At 38.5% G+C, this 15,394-nt stretch overlaps 2 protein-coding genes across 2 annotated transcripts in view; one reads left to right on the top strand and one right to left on the bottom strand.

The window, feature by feature from the left end:
• F5 (coagulation factor V) overlaps window positions 1-12,765 on the bottom strand; it is a 34,403-nt gene extending 21,638 nt beyond the window's left edge. The window contains exons 1-7 of the mRNA XM_065829281.2: window positions 12,445-12,765; window positions 9,292-9,383; window positions 7,814-7,936; window positions 5,929-6,141; window positions 3,207-3,350; window positions 2,115-2,336; window positions 1,213-1,378 (exon numbers count right to left, since the gene is read on the bottom strand). Of these exons, the coding sequence (XP_065685353.2) occupies window positions 1,213-1,378; window positions 2,115-2,336; window positions 3,207-3,350; window positions 5,929-6,141; window positions 7,814-7,936; window positions 9,292-9,383; window positions 12,445-12,605 (1,121 nt within the window). The 5' untranslated portion in view covers window positions 12,606-12,765. The remainder of the gene's footprint in view (window positions 1-1,212; window positions 1,379-2,114; window positions 2,337-3,206; window positions 3,351-5,928; window positions 6,142-7,813; window positions 7,937-9,291; window positions 9,384-12,444) is intronic.
• The window catches only part of ATP1B1 (ATPase Na+/K+ transporting subunit beta 1), a 408,664-nt gene that overhangs the window by 178,316 nt on the left and 214,954 nt on the right, over window positions 1-15,394 (top strand). The gene's annotated exons all lie outside the window — the stretch shown is intronic.

Below are 15,394 nucleotides of genomic sequence, written 5' to 3' on the forward strand. Positions count from 1 at the left end.
GCATTTCAAAAAGGGTTACTGAACAGGGATAAACTCTCAAATTTTGAACGGAGAAGGAAAAATCAGAGCACTGAGGCAGTTAAGTAATGCCACGTAACTAGTGGAGAAAAACAGAAAAGTTTGCTCCATGCAGTCCAAGAGCAAATAAGAAGGGAAGCAAATCATGCCAAAGAAGGAGGAATACTTAGAGTTACGTGAACACTACATTATAAGGAGGTATATGAAAATATAACCTCATTTAAGGTAAAGACTTGTTTTGTTTAAATCCTTAAAGTTTCTTAGGAACATCAGCTTGTAAAGGCACCAGTACTCTAGAAGCGGGAAACTGACAGATTGCAAATTTAACCTTACAGTGCATTGGCAGCATTGAGTACTATGACCTCACATGTGTTACATAATTCCTTCTATTTACCTTAAATTGACCAAAATAGCCCAGTATGCTTACTTATCATGACCTTTACTACATCTACATTGGTACATGCAAAGGTCATTTATAGACATCTCTTTCTCCTAGTCCCTAAACACTTTATTGCACTAAACTTTTAAAAACTTTTATTCTCCAGAAATATTTTCTCCCTCTCTCCCTCCCTCCTAAGGATTGTTTATTTCAGCAGAATTCATGTTGAAAAGTAATTTAGAAAACAGGCTTGTATGCTACTTAGGGCATTTCTTAAGTCATCTTCATATTTTGGGCTCCCTGTTAGAGGTAGAAGAGGGGGGTCCACTTTTGGGGTCCTCAGTAAAGAACATCCTTGTCACACTGGTGAAAGTCCTGTGGAGGGCCACCACTGTGATTAGGGAACCAGAGCACATGACATAGAAGGCAAAATCTTAGTTTATTCAGTTGTGTGAAGACACAGCTAAGTGATTAACTAACTTTTATTTTCAACTATCAAATGGGAGATTATAGAGAAAACAGAATCAGATTCTTCTTAGATTTGTATAGAGAAGAGATGAGACACAATGGACACAAGGTGCAATATGAAAAAATCTGATGAGCTATAAGGAAAAACTTTTTCACTGTGAGGTTGCAAAGGTGCCCAGAGAAGTTGAGGAGTCCCTATCCTCAAAGACAATGAAAACTCAGCTGGATAAGGTCCTGTGCAGCTGGATCCAACTTTGCCATTGGATCCCCACAGGTCCGCTCCAATCTGAATTATTCTGTGATTTCCTATTAACATTTCATATTACGTTGACAACATATTATTTTACCTATCAAGGCTGGCTGGAATACTTGGGGCATAATCCCAAGTAACTTCTTCTGCAGCAATGAAATATTCCCAGCTTTTGACCATAAGACGTTCCTTAAAGGAGAGACGACTCTTCTTCACTTCTTTGTCCCCACAGTCTCTTACAGTGAGGTAACCGTGCATTCCAGCTAATTGAAAAGAAACAGTTCCACAGTGATTTTTCCATTTATGAACCCTTACCACTTCAACTGCATTTCTCAGCCAAGGCTGGCAGCAGATATTTTTTCATCTGATTGCCATCTTTTCAAGCTTGAAAAGGCTGCATCTATGTATACTATATGTGGGCTGGAGCCTTCCAAGGAGCCTGTATTAATTAAATGGAATACAGAAGCTCTCTCAATGAGCCCTCTTTGAAAATACCAGCTGGATAGAAACTTTCTTTTTCTCTTCTGTTTTTTTTACTTGTCTGGCTTTGTTTTAAAATGTGTCTTCCAACTCTTGTGGGACATTTCTCTCATTCTTTAAAACAGTATTCTGATCACTTCTGAGAGTGGGAGATACCAACTTTCAAATGATGAACAGCAAATATTTTCAGAGCAACCCTTAGCTGACAGTGTTCCGTTTCTCAGGAAACAGGTGGTTTCTTAATCATTTTATAATAGCGCTTATGTGAACAGTGCACAGAAACTTAGATGTTGCAGTACTGATTCACTGTTACTCTGTGATCTGCACACAGCAGTAAAGCTACAGACAAGAACATCTTTTAGTTCATCATGCACTTCTCCTTCCAGCAGAATGCCCTGTTCTCCAGCAATTGTCATTTCACTAAGAAACCATCTGAAACACAGTAACTGTACCATTGCAAAACAGTAGAAGCCATATGGGACAACTCTACAGGTGCCTAATGAATAGATGTTTTCTTGCCTTGCAGGTGCTTTTGGACAAGAGAAGATATCAGCCACCTTCCTTCCTGACTCACTGTCATGTTTACTGTGGTTGATGCTCCTCCCACTAGGTTAACAGTAGAAACTCGGCGACGTCTTTGCTCCATGGACTGGCCATTGATATGGATGGAGAAAAATTCTGGCTCAGAACTCATTCCTATCAAATGCCAGCTAATGTTGTCATATGCACAAGCCTCTAAATCTGAAAGAGAAATGTAAGTAGGGTTCAGAATACAGGAAAATCACAAAAGTTCCCTGCGCACGCTAGGTCTGAAGTGGATCTTTGCTCAAAATGTTAAAAAATTTCTAAATCCTGTGATCAGCATTTGCAACATGAGGCAGTTTCAGAAGCTTGTAAACGGAACAGATACAAAAATCTTACATGCAAGTGACAACCTGACTTATAGTGAGCTAGAGAAGATAGAAGAAAACCAGTAGCCTCTTTCGAAAGCTGATTTGTCCTTGTTTGGGGGGAGGGGAGGCAAGAGGGAAGGGGAAATGGGAAGGATCCAAGCTAAAGCATGAGGTTATATCTAGTCAAAGTAATTACCCAATATATGTTTAAAAAATTCCACCTAAGACAGTCTTTTGTATTTACTCAATGGACTGGCCAGAGATATGAAAGTAGTTCCTTCGGGAAACAAGGGGAAAACGCTAGCAACAGAACAGCCCCATTACCACATTCCTAGTCTTCCCACTTAATTGTCTAATTTAATGGTAACTGACTTTCCACTTCTGTGATGTTCTATATGCTGTAAAACAAGCAGTTCATATAACTACATCACTCTGTCCCCATCAGCTGAGTAAAAAAGGAGGAACTTCTTATTTTTTAAGTTAGTAATTCTGTTCTTAGAGCAGAACTCTTATTAGAAGTAAACTTGTTGTTTTCAGCAATATGGCATGACTTCCTTCCAGCAGTACAGTTTCTCTTCTAGAATGTGGATGCACACCAGCATGTTGTAAAAAAGGTTATATCCCATTCTTTCACATTCCTATTCTCTTGCATAAAAAGCAAAGGTAATATTTAGTCTTCATCAACGTTAATTTAATTTCACATAAGCCTGAATAGTACCTGGTAATGTTCCATCAGTATAGCCATTAATTGTGTACTTGAGTGATGCTGATCTTTGCCAACTCTTGTTTTCATCAAACACACCAAACATCAGTACATACTCCTTGTTGAAAAGTTTCTGTGACCCATCCTTATTTAGGCTTCCTGGGAAAAAGAAACAACTGGTGTTAATTTGAAGCAGAAGTAAAGCAGATTTCACACCAATGTAGTGACATTAATATGTATTTAATGAGCTTGGTTCACCTGTTAGCGTGTACTGGCTGAGCTTGACCAAAACAAGAACTTCAAAATGCTCATAAAGTTATTTTATTTCTGAAAGTACTTTTGGGTTGAGTAACCATAAAATCAGAAGTCTGTAATATCCAAGAGGAGATTAAAAAACATGCAATGAATTGTCTCAGACAATCCTGGCAGAGTGTTGTAAGGATTGCCTTAAGGAATGGGAGCACCAAGCAGCCTTCTGTCCAAAATCAGAACTGGCCTCTCTTTTGAGACTGCAAGACAAGGGGAAGAATGATGGCAGAGCCACCTGCACTGTGAACGCTGCCTTTTCAAGCACTACACTGAGGTCATCAGCTCCTTTAAAAAGCATGAAACCAACCACTCAAAGAACCTTTACATAGAAAAGACTTTGACAAATACTGCTCAATTAGATCAGTTATAAGAAACTGTCTAGTTGAGTTTGTGATACAGGTGACATTTCTAATCAACAAGTAGAATTCATTCTTGACATGCCACACAGAACTAATGCAATTCTACTGATTCTTTCTGAAGATTGCTCACATTAAAAACTTCTATTTGCTACTTTCAATACATAACCCAGGACTAAAACAGACATCCCTCTGGACTGCAGTAACTAAAAATTTGTGAGCTTGCTGATTATTCTACTTAGGAGGAGACACTGGCAGTGGAAACAGTTCATGTAATCCTTTTTATTTATGAGAGGCCATGAAGTCCTATTCTCCTACACAAAAGAAGGCCTAGATCAACAGAGGAATTAATCTGATTGTCACACAGCATCTCCCACAAGCAGACAGATGCTCAGCCAGTCTCTCAAGAACATTCACCTCAGAAGCTGCCCCAATATCCCCGCTGTTTCTTCTTCCTCTACCACCAGTTTTAATTGCTGAGAATGATGTTACATCGTCGGGAATATCCTTTTGGCCAATTCAGTTCAGCCATCCACTTGTGTCCCCTCCCAGCCTACTTGCTGGGGAGGTCAAGAGTGGTAAAATGAGAAAGCCTTGACGCTGCTCAGCAATATCTAAAATGTGGGTGTATTATCAATGCTATTTAGCCAGAAATCCAAAACACAGCACCATATGAGCTGCTGTGAAGAAACTGTACTCCATACCAGACAGACCAAATACACTGGCATTTTGCACACTTACAGTATCTCATCTGACTTACATCCTCCTTGTGCATCACCCAGTCAAAGAAACCTTGTCCAAAAACCTTAAAAATGTGATCAGTTAGCCGTTTGTCTTTGTTCTAGCTAGAAACATGCTCAAATTGTCTTGAAGGTAGTGCTCAAACCAATCCATCTCCAACTCATATGCAACTCAGGCAACAATACATGCATGAATCTAAGAAGCCTAAGAAGGAAGAAAATCAAGTAATTCCAAAGCATTTGTCCAGAATAACTCCACCAGTGTGCCATAAAATGCGCACATACACATGAACACAGAGAAAGAAAACTCAAGAAAAACAGGAAAATAACAAGTCCTAGATAATATTAAAAGTACTAATTCCCAAAAAACGTTAGGAGGAACATAATTTATACTAATGCTGCTCCTTTGGGGTGACATGAGCAGGTGTGCTCTGGAATTAAACAGATGTCTGTCAGTGAAAAAAGTGCCCTTGTACAACCCACACTGAACCAGTTTTATGTTTACTTTCACGAAAGCTTCAAGGTCCAAGTCTATGCAGTCTGCAATCTATATAAAATCTTTGACTCAAATTGCCAGGCATGATCAAGCTAAATAACACACAGACCTTTCACTAAAAGAAGGATATACAACTTAAAAAAAAATCAGGATTTAAGGGATCAGCAAGTCGTTTAAGTAGCTTCTACAGTGGTATGGTTTTTTAAACTTCCTTAAATCAGTGGCATGTTGTTTACAAGTCCTACAAGACAACAGTTTATATTAATGGAGATGGAATTCAATGACTCAAATTGCTAAAATCTCAAGTCCTCAATCGCATGGAAAGCAATTTCCAAACACTTGTAATCTGTTCAAATTTGGCCATATTTTCAGATGACTAGCATAAGATACACTGCTCTGCTATTTCAAATCCTTGTTAAAGAAGAGTGCTACAGCCTCTTGATCAGACAGCCTTTAAAAGCCACAAGTAAAATAATTGTTATTTCCTGTCCTTTTTGGAATGGCTGAACCATTTCGAACGAAGCTTTAAGACCTATTTATTCTAAGAGAGGAAATTTGAGGTTATATATTTAGCAGTTAAGCAACTGAAAATGCAACCAATATAGGCAAAGGTAATTAATAGCACTCTGTCCATCCTATAAGATGGATCTGCATAAGAGCTGGCATTTAAAAACAACTTTGACATCTAAAAGAAAGTTGATGAAAATAATTTACCTTACACTTCATACAAAGTTGTGAAAAGGAAAAGAATATATCTTCCTTCATTATCACACAATCTTAGCTTTATTTAAAAATGAAACTGTATTACCTTATAATAGTATTAAACATTTCTTTACCTTTCTTGCAGATAAGCAGTGCTCCAATCAGACCAGAGTTAAAATCCATTGCCATGTTCTCATGAGAATAGTATGCATAAGTAAGACAGGGCAGGTCAGCTTCTCTCGGACCAATTTCTTCTGTTATATCCCAAACATAAGTGTAGACCTGGCCTGGAAGTACAGCATCGTCTCGTTTTTCTACAGATGATGTTCTGTCATCATACAGGCAGCCTGCCAAGAAAAGTCAGTAGGGTGGCATGAAGACAAAGAGTAATTAAAGCATCTGGAATGTCCTCCTACAATCAGCTCCAAAAGCTTAGTTTGTTTCTTGTCTATTTGGTATTTAATCTTTAAAGAGGTAACACATGATTCTACTCCCATTGCAGATAGTAGCGCAGGGGAGAGACGCTGTTCCACTGTCCTGTTCCTTACAGATTAAAAATTTCCTAGGACTGTCATCACTGCCAAAAGGTGAGGCTCTTCATCAGCCTGACTAGGGTTAGGAAGGCATGTAGCCTCAGCCTCTGCTCACTGATACTCCGTGGAGGAATACTACCTAATTTGTGAGCTTTCTAATTGTCTGTCAAAGCTGTAGTGCAGGTTAGCATTGCCTTGCTGCCTTAGACCTTTTGTGCACTGCATATCCAGATGGCAGTAAAGGCCCATATCTATGCCTACCATTTCCAAGAAATCTGTAATATGACGAAGGGGAGCCAGATAATCAAAATCCTACAAGCAAGAGGCACAGTTGTAAGACAGTCAGACTGAATTGTCTATCTCTTCCAATAACATGTTCTGTCCAACTCCATGAGATGGGGTTGCAAAACTCCTTTCGTACCCACACAACCAATAATGCCTTGAATAAATCTGTAAACTGCAGGTTGGAGCTCTGGCTCAGCACCCAGGGCAGGGCAACTCAAGCAGCATGAGTAATGACCCAAACTCACTCTGTGCTAGTGCAGACATTTGATTGTCAATTTGGACACATCTTATGATGTCTTTCTGCTAGTTTCAATATGGGTTCCAAAACCTGTACTTGTATTTAAGAATTTACATGTCCTGACCATGAGCCAGCGATGTGCCCTTGTGGCCAAGAAAGTCAACAGTATCCTGGGGTGCATTAGGAAAACTGTGACCAGCAGGTCACCAGCAGGTTAAGGTCCTCCCCCTCTACTCTGCCCTGGTGAGGCTGCATCTGAGTACTGCATCCAGTTCTGGGCTCCTCAGTTTAAGAAGGACAAGGAATTACTGGAGAGAGCCCAAGAGAGGCTACAAATATAATTAGGGGTCTGAAGCACCCTTCTTATGAGGAAAGACTGACGGAGCTGGGTCTGTTCAGCCTGGAGAAGGCTGAAAGAATGCTGTTTATAAACATCTCAAGGGTGGATGTCAAGAGGATGGGACCAGACTCTTTTCAGTGGTGCCCAACAATAGGATGAGGGGCAATGGGCACATACTGAAGCATAGGAGGTTCCATCTAAATATGAGGAGAAACTTCTTTACTTTGAGGGTGCCAGAGCACTGGAACAGGCTGCCCAGAGAGGTTGTGGAGTCTCCTTCTCTGGAGACATATAAGACCTGTCTGGGCAAACCTGCCTTAGCAGGTGGGTTGAACCAGATGATCTCCAGAGGTCCCTTCCAAACTCAGCTATTCTGTGATTCTGTGAAACAGTATTAGCATACAGACAGCTGGTCAGGAGACTGCGCATATCAGATGGCACTCATATTCCTAGTCTGACACTGATGAACAAGAAAGGAGCTAACTATGGGTGTGAAGTTTTAATTCAGGATCAACAGATATTTGTGACACACACATGTTCAAACATCAGTCTGGGCCACTCTGTATTTCATGCAGTAGTCTACAAGTAAACAAACAAAATATCAAGTGTTTTATAGTATTTACCTTCTGCATTTTTGGTATAAACTATGCCTTGGGGATGAATACTGACCGGTTTGTCAGCCATATTCTTAAGGTGAACTACTAAAGTATCTCCTACTTCAGCACGCAGAGTTGGTCCCAGAATTCCTGTAGTTATTCAAGACAAAGACAGAGGAAAATGTGAGCAAAACATTATGTTCAATGAAACAAAAAGAACTCTCCCCATATTAGGGAATGTGAGCTCTCTTAAAGTACAAGTTGCAAAATTAATGAAGACAGAAAATATAGTACCACTGCAATGAATCCACAAAAAAGCACAACGGTATTGAAAAACTGCAGATTACAGTCAGAAATGTTATAAATTGTATGTTTGGAAACTAGCACTTAAAAATCACAGGAAAATGGCAGATTTTGGGAAAAAAATTATTTCTGAGATTCAGAAAGTTTATTAAAAGATTCATGTTGAGGTTCACTGGAAATTTCTAGGGATCCTTCATATACAATTAAACAGTTTTAGGAAGGCAGATCTTTCATAATTTAAGTATCCAGGCACATTTCTTTGTGTAGCATTTTCAATGCCAGAAGTCACAGAACAAAAAGATCTCTCAATCCCAACACGTAATCTAAAGAAATAATAAGTTCCATGTTGCAAATTTTTTGAGGCACAGTTTCAAGAGGCGTTTGTGTCTACTCCCCATGTTGCAAAAATAAGCAATGGAAGAAGTCTGCTAAGACAACCTTTGGCCTCTCTTTCCTTGTAAACCATTTCATAAATTTATTTCTCCAAAGAGAAAGAAGTAGTTTCAAAAAAAAAAAAAAAAAACAGAAGAATAAATAAAATTGGAATAACCAAATCATAGACTAGACCTTTCAGGGAAACCTGTAAGAATTTTATATCACAAATCTTACTTACATTTACTTTGAAATCTAAATCTGAATGTCTGAACATCTAATATCTTAAGTTACTTATCTATTTATATGAAGTGCAGCACAACCTTAAAGTACGTTACGTAAGTATCAGAACACAAGTATCATACCTATGTATGGCATAAGTACAAGAACCTGTCTCAATCTATGTAAAGCATCTTCAAGCACTAAGAGATACAGAGGCAAGGGAACATCTTTCCTACACAGCCTCAGTTTTTCTTTTCCTTTCCCCTGATCTATCAGAAACAGTCTCAGATCTTAAGTTTCCTTCTATGTTGAATTTATAGTGTTATAGTGCTGTACAAGTCTAAATGCATATGGGAAATTTCATCAGATGCTGAAAACAAAGCAAACAACTTTGTACAATGCAATTAATTTGCAGGTAGCACTGAGCCCCAGCCTCTGAAAATCCAGCTTCTCTATGGCCTTGGAAAGCCTAGTACACTGTAGAGACCTCACCCCCTGTGCCTATTTAGTTTACATGCAAAACAATCAACATAAAAATAAAAGCTTGCTTAGCTTGTTACTGGCTTTATTACAAGCAAAACTACTCAGAACATTTCCTCCCTGTTTACCTGCAAATTTATTGGCTGGCTTTTCTTTTTTAAAATCCACTTCATATTCTCTGTAAGAAATTTTCTTAAACACAGGATCTGAAAGTTCCAATCTGAAACCAAAAGAGTTTAAAAAGAATTAAAAAGACCAAGATTCCCAGAGATGCCACTGCTGTTTAACAGATATCTCAGAAAATGAATTCTGGAATTACATTAAATCACTTGCACATTTTGCTGAAGGCAGGGTGCATAGGCCAACTCTTCTTACTGTCTTCTCCTCTCCCTCTGTTGAATCTATGATGTTCTTGAGCTATGCCATTTCATATTAGACATTCAATTACAGTACATAGCACAGTTTACCCCTGATTTTGCTGGTGGTTTCTATAGGTCCTTATTATTCTGCAATGAGTATGTCTTTGTTTTCTCCATTTAAGACAGAAGAAAATGTCCTGATCATGCTTACCTAGAAAGCGTCTGACAAAATACTGTGAAAGAAACCTGAATTTCTCCTTACTCTGCCTCATGCTTGAACTTTAATAAGAATCATCGGAAGGATTCTGCAACAGCATTAAAAGCAAACTCCTGTAGCAGCAATGACCTTGGAGACAAGCACAAAACTCTCCCCTGACAACAACAGAGGAGCTCACAGCAAGTCAGAAAATTGCTTTCTGAGAAACACTGAAATTGTCTTTAGCCTTGTTATGTAAATGAACCATGCATGCAGTAGACCAATGTTTTCTTAGAAAATATTTAGGCAAGCAAAAGGAAACCAGCACACGGCATCCTGGAATGTCTATCATGATGAGAAAAAGGAAAGAGGGAGAATAGCCTGTACTGAGTTTCACATTTATCAGTTGATTTCTTAGTAGGTATGGCGACTGGATCCAACAGTAACTCCACTTGCTTTGTTTGTAAAGCCCTTTGAGACCCCTTTGGCAGTGGGGAGCTGATGGGCTGCTCATGCATGGAGAGGCTGGGCAGACAGAACACAGTGAGCTTGCTTCAGTGACATCCAGGGACCATAAGGGGGAGATCTATTTTTGTAGAAATCTTGTGTAAATCCCTCTAGGACAAAGAGCCAGGTAAAAGCAGTATATGTTTCAATTCCATTCTCTTTAAAGTGACTGCTGAAATCTTGTTTCACTCTTTAAGGAGAAGGACCTGATCCACAACCTTCATTGACAAGTGCTGCCCTTCAACAGAATATGCACATAAGCCACTGGGGTGGAATAGGAAATTTCTCAGCACCAATTGTATAGGTACAAGGAACAAAACACACAGCTTACTAACACCTCAGAAATCTCAAGATTATGCAAGTAGGTTTAGTTAAATAACTTTTGGGAACAGCAGCCACAATGCTGCATGCACAGATAATACATTTTCACTTTGCTTTGAAGTATCTTATAAATATCACTTGTACATGTAACCAGGCAATCTCTTTTAAGTTGGCTGATGCTCTGAGAAGTTAAATCTCATTTTATAACCTGTATGATTGGAAAATTAAGGAAATAGTTCAAAAAGGACCCATCTTCTTCTCAGCCTGTCTTCAGTTATTTAGAACCAAAAGCAGCGAAGTATCAGATTCTCACACCATATTTATATGTTCATTTCTATTGAAATCAGAGAAACTTAGATACCCAAATGCCTTTGGGATCCAAGCCATTAGTTATTCTTTAGTGAGCATCTCCATGTTTTTGTTTGTTTGGTTTTTTGGTTAAATTTGTGTAAGCTCTACAGAGTTCATCAGGCCCATTCAGGATGTGACTTGTAAATACTCATGCAAGGTATCTCAACAGGCACTGCATATGAAAAACTCCTACCTAATCACAGAGTATTTCAACTGAGGTTTGAGGCTGCCTGTGAGTCTCTACTGCATGAATACTACCTATTGGCAATGTGACATTTAACAAAACAACAGCTGATTATTATATTGATGCATCCATTGCAGATGAGAATGAAGTTCTAACTACTAAATTCACATGCCCAAGTCAATACTTAAATGGTGTTTGGTTTCATATTCCTACATTTAAATCCTGTTTTCTTCTGTCTTGACAGTTTGACATTATGCTTATGCCAACTTCCAAGGCGAGCTTGAGAAATCACAGAAACTTGGTTTGAATTAAGTCTTGAAAAAATAGTTAGAAAAATCTAAATTTGAACTAGAAATGTCATTTCCATATAATCCATAAATGCAATATGTATTTTAAAAAAACCAAACACCAACAAAAAAACAAAACAAAAACCCATCACAAACTAAACAAAGATAAAGAAAACAAGCCATCCACCAATATAAAAACCTGCAGTAATATCTAAATACACTCTTAAATGTAGGGGAACAAGTAATTTGTATAATTTAACTCCACAAACAAATAAAACCTGTGTACAGTGACTATAGCAAACACAGCATAAGAATGAAGCCTAATTTAAACAGAATTCTACATAACATCCGAGTTTTGTCTTCTGTAGTATTGCAGTTGGAGCATTTATAATCCTAAGGATCATAGTGGAAATACAAATAAGATATTTTATATGCTTGATTGGGGTACACATGTAGGCTGGTCATCCTGCAATGCTATCTAAAAAAAAGCACGAAATTAGCATTTTCACTTGAAGTATGGCAATGCTTGATCCTACAACCTTTACTCGGAAGAACTCGGGATGCACATTTCACAAAAACTGCTGAACAACTCAGAAACAACATAGCTAGTTCCAAAGTTCATCAGGCTCTAAATTAAGTGAAAGTGATAGTGTCCGAATTGGAACATCTTTATCCCTTCAGCAAATTCTAAAGTCTGAAAGTTTTCGAAATCTTACCAAACCATGGCTCAACTTAACATTGCTCAAAAATCTATATACCTTAAATAATTAAATGAAAAAAAACAAACATCAGCCACATAGAATATAATAAAAGCAAGCCCTGGAACATATTAACAGAAGTGCTCTGAAAGCACAAAAATAATTCTATCCAATAATGAAGTAAATAAAAAGCTTTGAATACTTCACAGGCTCCACTTCAGATCATGCTGTTTAAAGTCACACAAGTTCCTCTGAAGTCAACACATCAGGCTCTGAATTCCTCCTGGGCTCTAAAATTCCACAGGAGATGGGAGGCATAAAACACTTTCAGTCAGAAGACAGGACTAGTTTCATGGTTCTTATCCTGCTCTTTGTTACCTGGACTTTTCCTCAGGGTCCGGTTTGTAGGTCCAGCTAGTGATCTGAGCAGCTATATAGTGCTCCCTGACCTTCACAGCTCCCACCACATGCTTCTCCGAGTCTGGCCACCATGAACCAAGCAGAAGCAAGAGAAAAAGATGCATGCAGTGGAGTGTCATGGTACAGATGCCTGTTGGTGCAGCTCTGGAAGATGAGGCAGAAACTGCTGCTTTTATTGCTGTTGCTGCTTCTAACTTCCTCTCAGAAATGAAATAATTGTGATGCAAGAGGGTAAAAACATTTGCTATGCTCAGGTCATTGCTCTTCACCTCCCCCTCCCCTTACTGACAGGCATCCAATAGAGATAAAAAACTGTTTAAACTACCTTCCTCCCCCTCCTCCACACCACCTTCAGTGAGAGACAAGCACCAAGAAGCAGCTTCAGCCCCACTACAGACTGTGGTTGGGTCATTGTGTACTGAAGCAGCAGGACTTCAGAGGCAGAAAACAATTACTTAGATTACTTACAATTACAGGATGTTTGACTTACATGGTTAGGAAGAATGGGGGGCATGTTTTCTATCTTCCCAGAAAACAGAAACCCAGCACACAGCTGGCACTGATGGAAATTTCCCAGTTAGATCTACATCTCCTAAGAAAGAATTTTCACTTAGAAAGCAAAATGCTGAGGGATTAGGTGTGGGGACTAGAACTGGATGCAGAACTAAATCTAGTTCAGATCACCATATATTGCATACTCAGAACAGTAAGTCAGTGCCCTTTCCAAACCTGTTGTCAACTTCAGTTTGGTTCCCACTACACTCTCAAGTATCTCAGCTAATGGATAACTAACAGGCTTCTCAGTGGTAGCTAACAGGTCAGTCTGAAGCCCGTAGTCATAATGTTTCTATTTTCATCTCAATTAGGATCTGTTAACATTTATCTAAAAAGAAATTATTAGGAAAATACCTTTTGATAAGATAATAACTAACATCAACTGTATCACCAAACATGCTTCCTTGCTTTTGCCAGTGCCGTTTGTCAAAACAACAAGAAAATTGTTGAGTGTGTCTCCCATACTGGGGTTACTGGAAAAAGAAAAATCCCTACCTATTTTTCTCATGGACAGAAGATCACAACAACTGTTTTCAAGGAAAAAATTACCTAAAACCCAAATCAAAATAGTTCTATTCCAGATCCAGACAAAAATAAGGACAATCTTTCCTCAGATTGCTTCAAAAGAAAACCTGATCAATTTTAGGTTTCATACATTGTCCAACAGCAGAATGATCTAACTGGCAGTTTGTTTAATTCTGTCCAAACTATACGGTACCACGTGGACTCAAAAGAGACAGGAAGACAGTTGGAAAAAACCTGAAGACAGCCAATAGTTAAATGCTCCCTACCAAACTTCAGAATAGTTTGGTGCCTAAACCTGAAAACAATCATGATCACTTGGATAGCATAAGACTACAGACATCACGGAACAGTTTCAAGGCAGCAAATTGAAGTTAAATTACCTCCTGCTGCATCTGCATGTAGTTAACCACTTGTTCCCATGAGATGCTTTGACATATACATTATATATGAACAGGACTGAAAACACAGAATCCAGCAACAATTAAGTTGGACCAGAATACATGCATTGGTATTGAAGAGAAAATCTTAGGTAAACACAGTCCAATAGTATTTAATTACCAATTGTTTTGATTAAATAACTCACTATAATCCTTGGTGAACTACTTCAATAATTTTTAAGCAAAACGAATAATATCTCTTTTCTACTCTGGTCCCAAACTCATCTCTGACTCAGGATCTATTACAATGTTGGTGCTTAAGAGTTTGATAGTTGGTGTGAAAATACCTATAATTTAGATTTTATAAAAGAAATCTCTGGGCAGATGGACAAATTCTTCTTTGATCCAGAACTGAGTGAAGCAGCACTTTTAAATGAGCTTGTCGTATCTCCAGGCCTTCAACATCCATACAGCAGCACACAAAGTATCATGCATCTTTATCAGGACAGAAACTGATCCATATTTGAGTCCAATCCCCACCCAGTGGGCTTCACAGCACTGTTCCTAAAGCTCCTTCCAAAACAGGGATTTGAAGACCTTGTATTCATATGTGAGTGGCTGAGGAGATGAAACTAAAATACACTTCAAACAAGTCTTCCTGTAATTCTGTTTAATTAACTAAGTGCTTGAAATTGGATTTTCCACTGTAGGTTTCTAATACTAAATTCTTCCCTGTAGCAGAAGCTAAAAATTAATACCCAGAAGACCTACATAAAGTTCCTCACTTGGAGACTGTGAGCTGGGAATCATCAAAGCCAACATCAATTAGTTTCTTCTCTTTTATCCATTTTGATGAATTTGGGGGTGGTATTTCTCAAACTTCTCAGCCAATGAATTGTGCAGTACCGATCAAATGGTAAAAGGGATTAAAAATACATTACATCTATGAAGTAACTTTTACAACGGTGGCTAATAATACTGATAGTTTTAAAGAAGAGTATCAAATTAGACCAGATCTACTTTCCATTAAGCTGAACTGATAAGCATGTATTACCCTCCTTTAATCCTTTGAGAACAAAAAGTCCAATATTGGCTACTTCCTTCTTTTCTCCTCTCCTCACACCTCTGAGGATCAATGTAAGACTGAGCCACCTGAAATTATCTGGGTCAGCTTTTTTGTTGGTGGTGGATTTTTTTGGGGGGGGGTGTGTGTGTGTTTTTGTTTGGTGGTTGTTGTGTTGATTAGTTTTTGTTAGTTTGTTTCTTTTTTCTCTTCTTTAAGCTATTGCATCACATTGTCTCCTTTGGGAAGTTTCAGAGTGTTCTGAAAATCATTATTAATAAAGACCTTGCTCCCTTTCATCTGACCATTAATTTCTAATATCTATATCCTCTGTCTGACATAGTGAAAGTCTAATCCATACACACCATTTTTTAATTTAGCATTGGTT

This window comes from Patagioenas fasciata, chromosome 1 (genome assembly GCF_037038585.1).
Source record: "Patagioenas fasciata isolate bPatFas1 chromosome 1, bPatFas1.hap1, whole genome shotgun sequence".
In the NCBI taxonomy this organism is placed as follows: Eukaryota; Metazoa; Chordata; class Aves; order Columbiformes; family Columbidae; genus Patagioenas; species Patagioenas fasciata.